Source organism: Rattus norvegicus, chromosome 1, assembly GCF_036323735.1.
Source record: "Rattus norvegicus strain BN/NHsdMcwi chromosome 1, GRCr8, whole genome shotgun sequence".
NCBI lineage: Eukaryota > Metazoa > Chordata > Mammalia > Rodentia > Muridae > Rattus > Rattus norvegicus.
In genome coordinates, this window is record NC_086019.1 from 105885534 (window position 1) to 105897281 (window position 11748).

The following is an 11748-nucleotide window of genomic DNA, read 5'->3' on the forward strand; positions in this document are numbered from 1 at the left end:
CCCAGTGAGCTGGGCACTCCCCATCAACCATCAATCAAAAATTCCCCCACAGATTTGTCTACATGAAAGTCTTAGGGGGAATTTTCTCAGTTGAGTCTCTCTCCTAAATGATTCTAGCTTGTGTCAAGTTGACATAAAACTAATCAACACAGGTCCTGAGCATCTATACCAGTGACATGGGCAGACATCACCCATTACTCCATAGAGTTAAAAGGATTGACAGTGGCCTTCCACTATAGTGACTCTAGAGCGACCGAGGCCCACATACTGTGAATGAATGCTTTGAGGGCTTCTATCCAGAATACTTGGTCTAAGCAAGTGGGGGCAGGTCCCAGGTAAACTTTCTTCTCTTCTCTTCTCTTCTCTTCTCTTCTCTTCTCTTCTCTTCTCTTCTCTTCTCTTCTCTTCTCTTCTCTTCCCTTCCCTTCCCTTCCCTTCCCTTCTCTTCCCTTCCCCTCCCTTCCCTTCCTTTCTCTTCTATTCTCTTGTCTTTTTTCTTTTTCTTTTGAGACAAGGTCTTACTATGTAGTTGCGATTGGTCTACAACCAGCTATGAGGATCAGGATGACCTTGAACTCAAGGGAGATCCCCCTGTCTCTGCAGGGCTCAGGTATTCTCCAGAGGTCTAAGGTTGTAACCCGAAGGCCATGCACTAGGCTGAGGAAAAATATCCTTGTTATTTGAGACACCAAGTGAAATCTAGTATACTTTCAATTATTGCTACTATAACCACAAGCATATTAGCAGTGCCAATCAATCACTGACGGAAGTCAGGGATGTTTACTAGTACCAGCAGATGTCACTTATGTTTGCCGCTCTTACGCAGTCTTGGCTGTGAGGAAACTTGCTGATGGGTCTTATTTTATGTGTTACTAAAGAAGTATAATTTTACCCAAGCTCACATAAATAAAACATTTTCATATTTACATTATAACTGGTTTCCTTTGTAATCTTACATTTCATATATTTATAAACACTTTTCTGAGAAGGTACCACCACATGTTTTTTGCTAGATTGTTAAAGGGGTTCATGACATCAGAATGATCACAAACCTGGTTGGTCCTGAAGATTAATTATTTGGACAGGATTTAAAGAGTTCTCTAAGCTGGGGTGGTGGTGCACACCCACAGCTCCAACACTTGGGAGTAGAGGCAGAAGGATCGGGAATTCAAGTCTGTGGCTAAATATCAATACAGTAAAATCAAGAATTTTCCAGAAAATGGCCTTGGTGCTTTGCAGCTCTGGTTGTCGTCTGACCACAGCAAAGTCTCAGGAGCCATATCTGAGGTGGCGTGATGTACATTTATGAAGGCTAAGCTTAATCTGTCCCAGGACCATGGGAGGAGGGTGGCAAGTGTTCCCTCTACATACTTCTTCCCATTGCCCGTGGGGATACCCGATTCCTGGGGCTAGGTAAGAACTTCTGGGGAGATCCCAGAAACCAGGGGCCAAAGTGGGGCAAAAACACAGAAAACTGACAAAGAATGGGTGAAGGTCTTCTCATGTGGCAAGAAGGAGATGGTTTGAGTGTCCAGCAAACTTCACACACCAAGGAGGGGTGGTGCGTTTGACCAGGCTCCAGGAATGGAGGCTTCTGGACATTCCTTATGGTGAGAGTCCCTGCTGGGAGCCAGGCTTCATCTAAGGCATAGATGTCCAGGTTTAGATGCAGAGGAAGAAGACATGGAGCTTAATATCCCAGTGCACAGAACTAATCATTCTCTGTTCCTAAAAGGATGCTGAAGCCTTCGATGCACCGGCCATGTCTTCATGGGAAAGGCGGCTCCACCGGGCCAAGTGTGCGCCGTCTTGTAAGTTGCTCCCTCTCTGTGGCTATGTGGAGGAAAGTCTGGCCTACAGAAAGCCTAGGAGGGTACCATTTGCGACTCCTTTCTGTGCTTGGAGTCTCTTCCTATCTTCCCCAGCTTGACCTGCATGGCCTCTCTGTGTCCTGTTCACATCCTTGTGGCCCGGCTCCTACCCATATTGTCTGATTCATGAGATTGCTGCCCCACAAGATGGTTGACTGCTCACCCCACCTCATACTCTTCCTGATTTTGCTTCCTACTTCCAGTGGGATGACCCTTCAGTATGTTAATTCTCGCCTCACCTTTCTTAGCTCTAAGGCCTTCTCATCCCCTTCCTTCTGTCTGTGACCTAGTCACATGTCCTGTGTCTGTGCTGCCCCCCCCTTAGACTCCCATGTTTGTGTCCTGTCTGTGACTTTTTCCCTCACTATACTCTGTCCCCTCATTTGCTCATTCTCTCTCCTATGTTCTCACACCGATCCTGGTTCATACGTTGGGCTCTTCCCCTTGAACAGTGAATACTGGAATATCTCAAAGCAGTCATCCATTCCCTCCCGCCCCCAAAGGCTTCATATTCTTGGTTTAGCTGTCTTGCTTGCTAGCCAGGTCAAATGGCATCAGGACCACTTCATGCATACTAAAGGCTGAAGCTCTAAGACCACTCCCAGAATTCCCATCAGAAGAGGGACTGTGCTGTGGCCCTATGAACCCCATGTGGCCAGTATCAGGCTGTCTGGGACAAGGCCTTTACTTCTTGGTGCCTACTGGGAGGAGGTGTGTGTCTTGGCTCTGCTGGACTGGTGTAAGGTAGGAAACATCTCTGTGTCTCTCTTATAGACTTGTTCTCCTGCTTCAATGGGGGTGAGTGTGTGCACCCAGCTCTCTGTGACTGCAGACGCTTCAACGCCACTGGACCCCGTTGCCAGTTGGGTAGGTCTGATTTCTCCAGCCCCAGGAGGGACTGTGAGTGCAGAAAAGCTTTCGGGCAGGACCACAAGGATGGCCTTGCCAGATCTGGAGTCCCCCAGCCTCCAGCAAGATGCCCATACAGATCTAGGCTCACTTTGTCCTGTCTCAGTGTATAATGCTGGTCCTGAGAGGGACAGCATCTGCCGGGCCTGGGGCCAGCACCATGTGGAGACGTTTGACGGCCTGTACTACTACTTTTCTGGAAAGGGAAGCTACATGCTGGTGGGACACCATGAACCTGAGGGTCAGAGCTTTTCCATCCAGGTAAGGCCTCCTCTCTCCTGTCCTGCTGGTCCATGCAGGCTCCATCAGGACCTGGGAGCCTCTGGGGGCTGGAACCTGCTTGAGGCTAGAACCTTCCCTTTCCACTTTTCCCAGCTTCTGCTCAAGGACTCAAGCCACAGTCTAAGCCCCTGCTCACCAAATCTTTCTAGCTACCCATGGCTGTCCTTGGCTGCCCCTGTCTGCTCTTGGCCATTAGCTTCCATGGCATACTGTACTCTTTTTCTGAGTACGATGTTTCATAGTGGGAGGCCCTTAGGACAATAGCACAGACTTGGCCTTTGTCCACAGTACCTTCATTTTAATAGAGGAACCATAGCAAATGACATGAGTTATTTCAAGTGCAACTCAGAGAGCTGAGGTGACAAAATGTCAAAGACTGAAAGGCTTGGGAACCTGATATGGTCTATTGTGAAGGACAGCAATGACAAGGAAGTGACATCCATTGAGACAGAAGCTCATCGGAGCTAGCCAAGAGACGTGGGGGTGGGGTAACAGAAGGCATTCTAGAAGGAGGAACACTCATGTTAAAGAAGAGTATGATGCCTCAGAGAGGATGATGGGAATCTTGGAGTTCCTTTCTCTGAGGGCCTTCCTATATCTTTTGACATCCCAAGCCTCAGGGGAAACACTCTATGGGTAACCACACCTCACCCCAAGCCCTCCCTGTGTGCACATGTCTAACAAGGAGTGCTTCCACACGGGACCTTCTTGGCCAGACCATGTCTTTGGGCTTGTTCCCTGAGCCTTGATGAGTGTTGGACACCTGAATGCCATGTGAGACTCTGATCGGCAGAGGTGATGGGCGTTTCTGACAGATGGCGACTTGGTCAGTTGTGGATTGCAGTGGAGAGGAGAGGACTAGGGAGTTTAGTACTCATCCCTTTCCTGGCTGGCTGTGATCCTTCTGCCTCAGGCATAGAGTGAAGGTCATGGTGTCCTAGATGCCACGACCAGCATCACCTCCTACTCCCTGGTTTGTTTGTTTGTTTCTTTCTTTTTTCATCTTTATTAACTTGAGTATTTCTTATTTACATTTCGATTGTTATTCCCTTTCCCGGTTTCCGGGCCAACATCCCCCTAACCCCTCTCCCTCCTCTTCTCTATGGGTGTTCCCATCCTCCCCCTATTACCTCCCCCCAACAATCACATTCACTGGGGGTTCAGTCTTGGCAGGACCAAGGGCTTTGCCTTACTCCCTGGTTTCTTACTCCTCAGAGCTGTGTGTCATTTTCACAACAGATGTGTTACAATCACATAGTCGGATGAGATGCCACGTAAGTGAGTTATCAAATCGATGGAGTGAGTCACACCCTACATCAGCAAAGGAGAGAATAAACACACACACACACACACACACACACACACACACACACACACACACACACACACACGTCCTCATTAATATGAAGATGTAGAAATACTTGATCTTGACCATTCACACACCTTGAAGTCCAGAACAGAGGAGTTGATCGACAGAGGCTGGTGGATCTCTGTGAGTTCGAGGCTAGCTTGCTCCACATAGTGAGTTCCTGGCCAGCCAGGGCTACGGTGTAAGACACCATTTGAACAAAAACAATGCTTGAACCTGAACTTGGGGAAAAAGTGGCTTCCATGATTCCTTCTTCCAGTTTAAGAGGCTTCAGCCTGGTCCACCATGTCCAAGGGTAATAGACTGGAGAGCTGGCTCCTGGGGAGTGTTTCCGCTCATGTCAGGTGACATTTGAAAACCTTTCCTCTAAGCACTAGAAACCTGCCCCACCTTCTGGATCTATGACCCTTACAGTCTGGGTTCTTGAATGGCTGAGAAGGTCACATGTAACAAGCAGCACAGGACGGGTGTGTGAGTGCAGGACAGGGCTAGTTTCTGCATCCCGGGAGTGTGTAGGTATAGAGTGTGTGCATTGAAAGTGTCCGTGAGCATGTGTCTCGGTGTGTCTGGGTTCACACACCTGTGTGATGGAAGGTGAGTTCATGTGTGGCCTTTTGATTTGATGGAACTTGGAGATACCCCAGTGCTCTGAGAAAGGCTTTGAAATCCGACCCATTTGGATCTAGGTCAGAATCCCATCTTTGCTATTTTCTAGTCTTGTGTGCATGTGACTTTTGCCCCTTCTCTCTGTTCCTCAGACAACCATGAGATACAGGTGGTCCTAGCTCTTCCCCTGCTGCGGTGTTGAAGAGGGCACTGAGAAAGGTCATGGAGGAAAAGTGTTCAGCACACAGGGGTCACACACTCACCCCACACTGGTGGACTGAAGCTTAGGGTGGCCTTGGCGGTTGCTGCAGATTGACCTCTGAACACCCTGCTCTGTCCACCCAATCAGGTGCACAATGACCCTCAGTGTGGCCCCGCCCACTACACCTGCCCAAGGTCTGTCAGTCTCTTCCTCTCGGGTGAACGTGAGATCTGCCTGGCCAAGGAGGTCACCCACGGAGGTATAAGGTAACTCCCTGATGTGAGGTAGGGGTTACCCCTGGCAAGCTGCATGGAAATTGATAACTGGGGACAGACACATTGTCCTCCTTGGGGGCAGAAACGCACACCTGGTCTGTGTGTGTCTAGCCAGCAGTACTGGTGATGGATGAGTGTCTTCACATTCTCCGCAGCTGTCAAACCTTGTGGACTTCCTACTGTTTAGGAAAACAGTAAAAGTTTCTAGAAAGTGGAGCTTCCTACTAGAAACGCTGTCCCTAAACTCACATACAGTTTCTCTGAGCAGACATGTATTTATCTTTTTCTGAGGATGGATGGCCATTTTGAATGGCAGTTATCACGCTGGACAATCAGGGACTGCTAGATGATCAGACCTATGGCTGACTGAACTTTTTCTCTTCCTGTCAGCTGGGCTGAGGTGGGACAGGTGTAGGAGGGCTCCTCTCTGTTCTCAATCTCCTATTACCTCATCCCCTTCCCTTTCTATTCTTCCTGTTCTGGATCAGCATAGTAAAATGAAACCCCTCTTACAAGATATCGGTTCCCTTCGGGAGAAAGGAGCTGATGGATTGGTTCTCTCAGGATTTATCCCTGCCCACAATATTATGATCTTTGAAGGCCCCTTGAAGATCAAAGGATCCTCGTGCACTTTGGTACACTTGGGAATTCTGGAGGATGAGGACATTAAAAAAACTCATGGCACTGGGTAGGGTGGTGGCAGCCATCTTTGTGGTAAAAGCAGGCCCCGTTGGAGTTGTGTGGACACTCTGCAGCCCTGGGCTTTGCTCTCAGGATCCAGCTGCCACAGGTGGTGGCGGGTGTGCAGCTGCAGCAGCTGGCTGGTTATGTCATTGCGCGGTACCCATCAGCCTTCACGCTGGCCTGGGATGGTGCCTCAGCTGTCTACATCAAGATGAGCCCCGAGTTTGTGGGCTGGACCCATGGGCTGTGTGGGAACAACAATGCCGACCCTCAGGATGACCTGGTGACCAGTTATGGTAAGAGTCTGAGGGAAGGCACCTTGTGGGATATTTTGTGGGGATGGAGACTGGGTTAGGATTGCTCTGGCCAGACCTCTGGCATCATGGCCATGGTAGAGAAAACCCAATGGGAGTCAAGGGCTTGCTTGCAAAACTCCGTCTTGCTAGGCATGTTCTCAGCCATGTTCTGAGTCTCAATCTCTTCAACTGTGAGGTGTTCATGATGAGAATTCCAACTGGGGAACTTCTCTAGGTGGGTTTGATCCCACATGGTTTCCAGAGGAAACAAGGGATCAGAGGGAGGAGAAAGGGCCAGGCTGGAGCCAAAGTCTCTGACTGACAGGTCGATGGGAGCTACAGGTGAAGCTCAGGGCACATCATGTTGGCCCTGGCAGAGAGCTTAACGGTGTCCCTTTGAGTACTTTATAGCTATAGTTCCTGGCAGCCATCTCCCTAGGTTTTAGTTCTCTTTTCTTTGGGTGGGGAAACTGAGGCTCAAATGGATGTAGACTCTGCTTCAACCTGCACACTGGTCCCTTCAACTATCCCGTGTTTCCTCTGATGAGTATGGAACAGCTGTGAGACAGTACAGGTTTTAGGACACTCACATCTCCTGATGAAACGGCTCCAAGAGACTGGCTGAGTTGGGAACCCAGCATAGGGTGGGAGCGGGTGGCTTCCCCCTAATGGCTCTCCCTTGTCCTCTGCTCAGAGCCCTCAGTTCTGCTGCCCACATGCCTTATCACGATACACGTTTTCCCCGCAGGGAAGCTGACTGATGACATAGGGGAGTTTGTGCACAGCTGGCAGGAGCAGGTCCCAAACAGCCCTCCAGTACCTGTGATGTCTTCCCTGCCTCGCCCACCATGCCTGCAGCAGAGTCCAGCGTCCATGCAGGTGTGTGTCCTGAGGAGAAGCTCCCTCCCCAGTAGAAAGCTATTGGTCACAGGGCCCAGGATGGCTCATACCCATAGCCCCCTTCCCTTCCCTCTCAGCCTACCTTTTGCTTATTTGGGTTCCCTTATTTGGATGGTGAATCAGGGAGCCATGCTGTACTCCCAGCCTAGCTCCTGCCTCTGCCCCACGCAGGGTGTGTATGAGCGCTGTGAAGTACTGTTGAGGTCTCCCTTCGATGCCTGCCATGCCTATGTCAGCCCTCTGCCCTTCACAGCCAGCTGTACCAGTGACCTCTGCCAGTAAGTGGGCAGCTAGGTGGTGGACTGTAGGGAGCGTCTTCCAGTATTGGGATAAGGGATTGGGATGTGGGCCAATGAGCCTGAGAATGCTTGGCCCTTACAGAACTGTTTGCCAAAGCTCTAAAATTCTTATATGCCAAGAAAGGGTTCAGCTGTCCCACTTAACTGAGGCTCAGAGATGGAGCTCAACTCCCTCAGGGTCACACAGCGAATTGGCACCAAGGTTGGGAATGTAGGCTTCCTGCTTTGAGTCTGGGTCTCTGTGTGGCTGGATGCCTTCCTGGAGGAGGATGCTCTGAGGTTCTGAGAGTGTTGATGGCAGCAGTTCTCAACTTGAAGGCTGCTGCTCTCTGGGGTTCAAACCACCCTTTCCCAGAAGTGATCTAAGACCATCAGGAAGCACAGATATTCACATTATGATTCATAATGGTAGCAAAATTACAGTTATGGAGTAGCAACGAAAATAATGTTATGGTGTGGGGGGGTGGTCATCACGTCCTATTATTAGGATGGTTGACAATCACCTGGTCTATGGGATGGTGATGGTTGGTGACAGGCTGGACTTTCTCACATTCAATATCCTCGCACAGATCAGGAGGTGATGAAGCCACTTGGTGCCGAGCACTGACGGAATATGCCCGGGCCTGTGCACAGGCGGGGCGCCCTCTGCAGGGCTGGAGGACCCAACTCTCACAATGCAGTAGGTTCGGGGTGGAAGTGGGCGGGGTGGGGTTCTGATGTGGGCTGTGGGTAGCAGCCACGGGCCTCAGCTCAATGCCCTGTCCTGCTCACTCAGAGCCTCGGCTGTCAGAACCTTAAGTTCTGAGGTTCCATCCTGTGGCAGATGGGAGAAGTAAGGCTGAGCCTGAAGGCTGGGTCTGGGGTCTCAGAGCACCCCGACTTTCACCAGTCTCTTGGGCACCAAATACTCTAATTGGGACTGGAGGGTTCAGGGAAATGAGAGTCCTCCCATTCCCATTCCAGGACTTGGAGTGAGGGTGGGTGCTGGCCAAGCAAATAGACCACAACCTCCCTCCCTTCCTCCCTCCCTCCCCCCTTCTTCCCTTCTTCCCTACCAAGCTGTGCGCTGCAAAGAGAAGATCTTCATCTACAACGAGTGTATTGCTTGCTGTCCAGCTTCCTGCCAATCCCATGCTTCATGTGTGGACAGCGAGATCGCCTGTGTGGATGGCTGCTACTGCCCCAATGGTTGGTTATGGGGAGGGTGGGGGGAAGTTCCTGGCCTGGCATGAATGCATGGCAATCAGGGGACTCAGAGGATGCCTGCCTGTGGAATGAATGAGGGGACAAACAGCGAAACCAATAAGTAAGTGACAGACTTAAGGACAGGAAGGGTGAGGGCAGAGCTAGGCTTCTCGACAGTTTGGTTCATCAAGTAGCTCGACCTCCTTTGGACGGAGCTGTCCAGGCGAAGAGAAGCCACTCATTCATTTTTATGCACACGCTTTTGCTTAAGCATCCATCCACAGTTGTGTTGTCCTGTGTCCAATGGCGTGTTTATGATGAATGAGGAACTTGGCTGGATGGAAAGGGGAGATTAGAAACTGTAAAGCCGGAGTGCTGGCTTAGTGCGTGCAAAGCCTGATGTCCACCCCAGCGTTGCCTGAGCTGGGCATGGTGATGCACACTTTAGCACTAGCACTTAGGAGGGGAGGAAGGCAGGACAGCTAGACAGGCAAGGTCATCCTCTTTATCTAAGGAGTCCAAAGGCCATCCTGGAACACGTGGGGCCCGGTCTCAACAAAGTAGAGTGACAGGCTTTGATTTTAAGTAACAGAGCCTGCTTCCAGGGATGTGGCACTGCAGCCTAAGCTATGGTGAAATGAAGGCTGGCTCAGGGGGTCAGAAAAGAAGAGTTCTGGGGATTTGTGTTATATGGGGAGGCCAGGAAAGGTCTCTGGAGGAGGCAGTAGGAGACAGCATGGCGGGGTTTGGGAGGTAGTGTGCAGTTTGAGGTGATACAATGAGTAAAGTCTATCTAGAAGGAAGTTGATATCCTGCCTGAGCTGGGATTTAGAGGAGAGTTTGAAAGTGGGCTCAGTAGAGAATGGACTCTGTGTATGGGGACTGTTATTCGAGAGCCCAGGAAGCCACCATAGTGGCTTGTGAGCAGAGTTGGAGTGAGTGGGCCTTTGGTCTCACCCTAGGTCTCATCTTTGAGGATGGGGTCTGCATGTCACCAGCCGAGTGTCCCTGTGAGTTCCATGGGACCCTGCACCCGCCTGGCTCAGTGGTGACAGAGGACTGCAATACCTGGTCTGTGTCCACTGCCCGGAGGGAGGGGCCTGGAAAGGCCAGCGCTTCCTGTCAGACTGTTTGCCTGGGGTTGAGGAACTCTGAGAAAACAGGGGTTACTCAACCTCTCTGAGCTCCAAGGGGGATGTCATTAGATCCATGGGCTGGGGTTGGGAGGAGATCCTCTCTACCATTCACTTTAGAGATGGGACGCTGCGGGCTGGGGGCTGGGACAGCATCTGGGCATTGAGGGCAGGGAGACCACCTTCTCCATCTTTGTGTTTCAGTACGTGCACTGCAGGGAAGTGGGTGTGCAGCTCTTCTGTCTGTCCAGGTACATCTGACCCTCACTCAGACCCTGCCCTCTTCTTCGTGTCTCAGAGGTTTGGGCAGGGACACTCTGGGGGCATGTCTACTCAGGGGCACTTGATTCATGGGACTGAACCTGACTCCTATTTCCTCTGCTGCTTTGGTTCTGTCCATCTCCTGCCGGAACTTGGGGCACTGCATTGAGACTTCATGGAACCCAGTGTTAATGCAGTACCCCGTCTCTCCTCGGGGGGGGGCACTCTAATGGGGGTTGTACTAAGTTTGCTCCTGAGCAGGCTTCCAAAAACAAAGGCACCCTAGCCTGACCAATTCCAGAGGGCAGAGCCTGCGTCCTGCCTTAGACTCGGATCTTGCAAGGCTGAGACAGTCCCCAGCAGGGGAGGGGAGCCATCCCATGAGGGAAGCTCATTAGCGTGCTCAGGATGCTTCCATGAGCAAGATGCCTTCTTCTCCCTCAGCTGAATGCTCTGTGACTGGCGACATCCACTTCACTACCTTTGATGGACGCCGGTACACATTCCCTGCCACGTGTCAGTACATCCTAGCCAAGAGCCGCTCCTCAGGCACATTTACCGTGACGTTGCAGAACGCCCCGTGTGGCCTGGTAAGGCTGGCTGGGTCTCCGTGTTCAAACAAGCCTCCCACAGACCTGGGTCTTCCCATGACTCAGCTGCTGCCTCTTACTGGGACACAGAACGGGTTCCAGAAACAGTTGGCACCCAGGCCCTCTGCTGGCTGAGAGTCTCTAGCGTGGGTCCTACTCTCCTAGACTTTCTATGTTTGTTTCTTTTTCTTTTTCCGTGTCTGGAAGGCCTATTTGTCTGATGAATTCAATCATCAAATTCTGAAAACCCGTTGGGGTCAGAAGCTGTACTGAGGTCTGACATTACTTTGTCTTCCAAGCCTCATAGCTTAGTGGGCCTGTTAGGCAACCCAGTTGCTGTGGGGGGTATGGATGGGGGCAGGGTAGGTAAACTTTTTCTTTCAGCTAGTCACTGGGTAGCTAAGGCAAAGGGAATCAGGAAAGGCTTCCTGGAGGAGGTGATCCCTGAGCTCGCCGGAGAGCATAGCTGAGACATTGGCCACAGCTGGTAGGGTAGGTGTGCATTTGTCTGTCTCAGTAGAGACTGCACTGTCCCTGGACTGACTGCGCTGAGCCACCCCCCCCCCCCACAGGCCGTGGTGTGGGTTATGCCCAAGCTCCTCTCTGCAGAGAAGAACCAGCGCTTTATGCCCATTCCTACCCCACATGTCTACTGTCTCCAGTTCCAGACTCTAGGGCCTTGAGCGTGAGCAGACCCCAGCTAGGAGGTCTGGATACAGTCTGGGAACTGTGGATAAGACAGAGGCTGGCTTTCTTCTTTTGCTTTGAGTGACCTCTTTCCTCTCTCTGCCCTAGTCCCCTCTCGGCTGTTCTCCATGCAGGATACTGTCTGTCTTCCAAGATGGTCACTTCTGTTGCATCTTGAATGTGGGAACAAAGAGGGCTG

The 11748-nt window shown here is 51.1% G+C and overlaps 1 protein-coding gene across 1 annotated transcript in view; it reads left to right on the forward strand.

Moving 5' to 3' along the window:
• Nucleotides 1–11748, forward strand: part of Otog (otogelin) — a 69079-nt gene that overhangs the window by 2787 nt on the left and 54544 nt on the right. Inside the window, exons 4-15 of the mRNA NM_001106262.1 lie at nucleotides 1736–1811; nucleotides 2646–2738; nucleotides 2887–3041; nucleotides 5387–5505; nucleotides 6289–6494; nucleotides 7243–7373; nucleotides 7566–7672; nucleotides 8263–8372; nucleotides 8753–8881; nucleotides 9841–9949; nucleotides 10216–10262; nucleotides 10717–10862. Coding sequence (NP_001099732.1) covers nucleotides 1736–1811; nucleotides 2646–2738; nucleotides 2887–3041; nucleotides 5387–5505; nucleotides 6289–6494; nucleotides 7243–7373; nucleotides 7566–7672; nucleotides 8263–8372; nucleotides 8753–8881; nucleotides 9841–9949; nucleotides 10216–10262; nucleotides 10717–10862 — 1428 coding nt within the window. The remainder of the gene's footprint in view (nucleotides 1–1735; nucleotides 1812–2645; nucleotides 2739–2886; nucleotides 3042–5386; nucleotides 5506–6288; nucleotides 6495–7242; nucleotides 7374–7565; nucleotides 7673–8262; nucleotides 8373–8752; nucleotides 8882–9840; nucleotides 9950–10215; nucleotides 10263–10716; nucleotides 10863–11748) is intronic.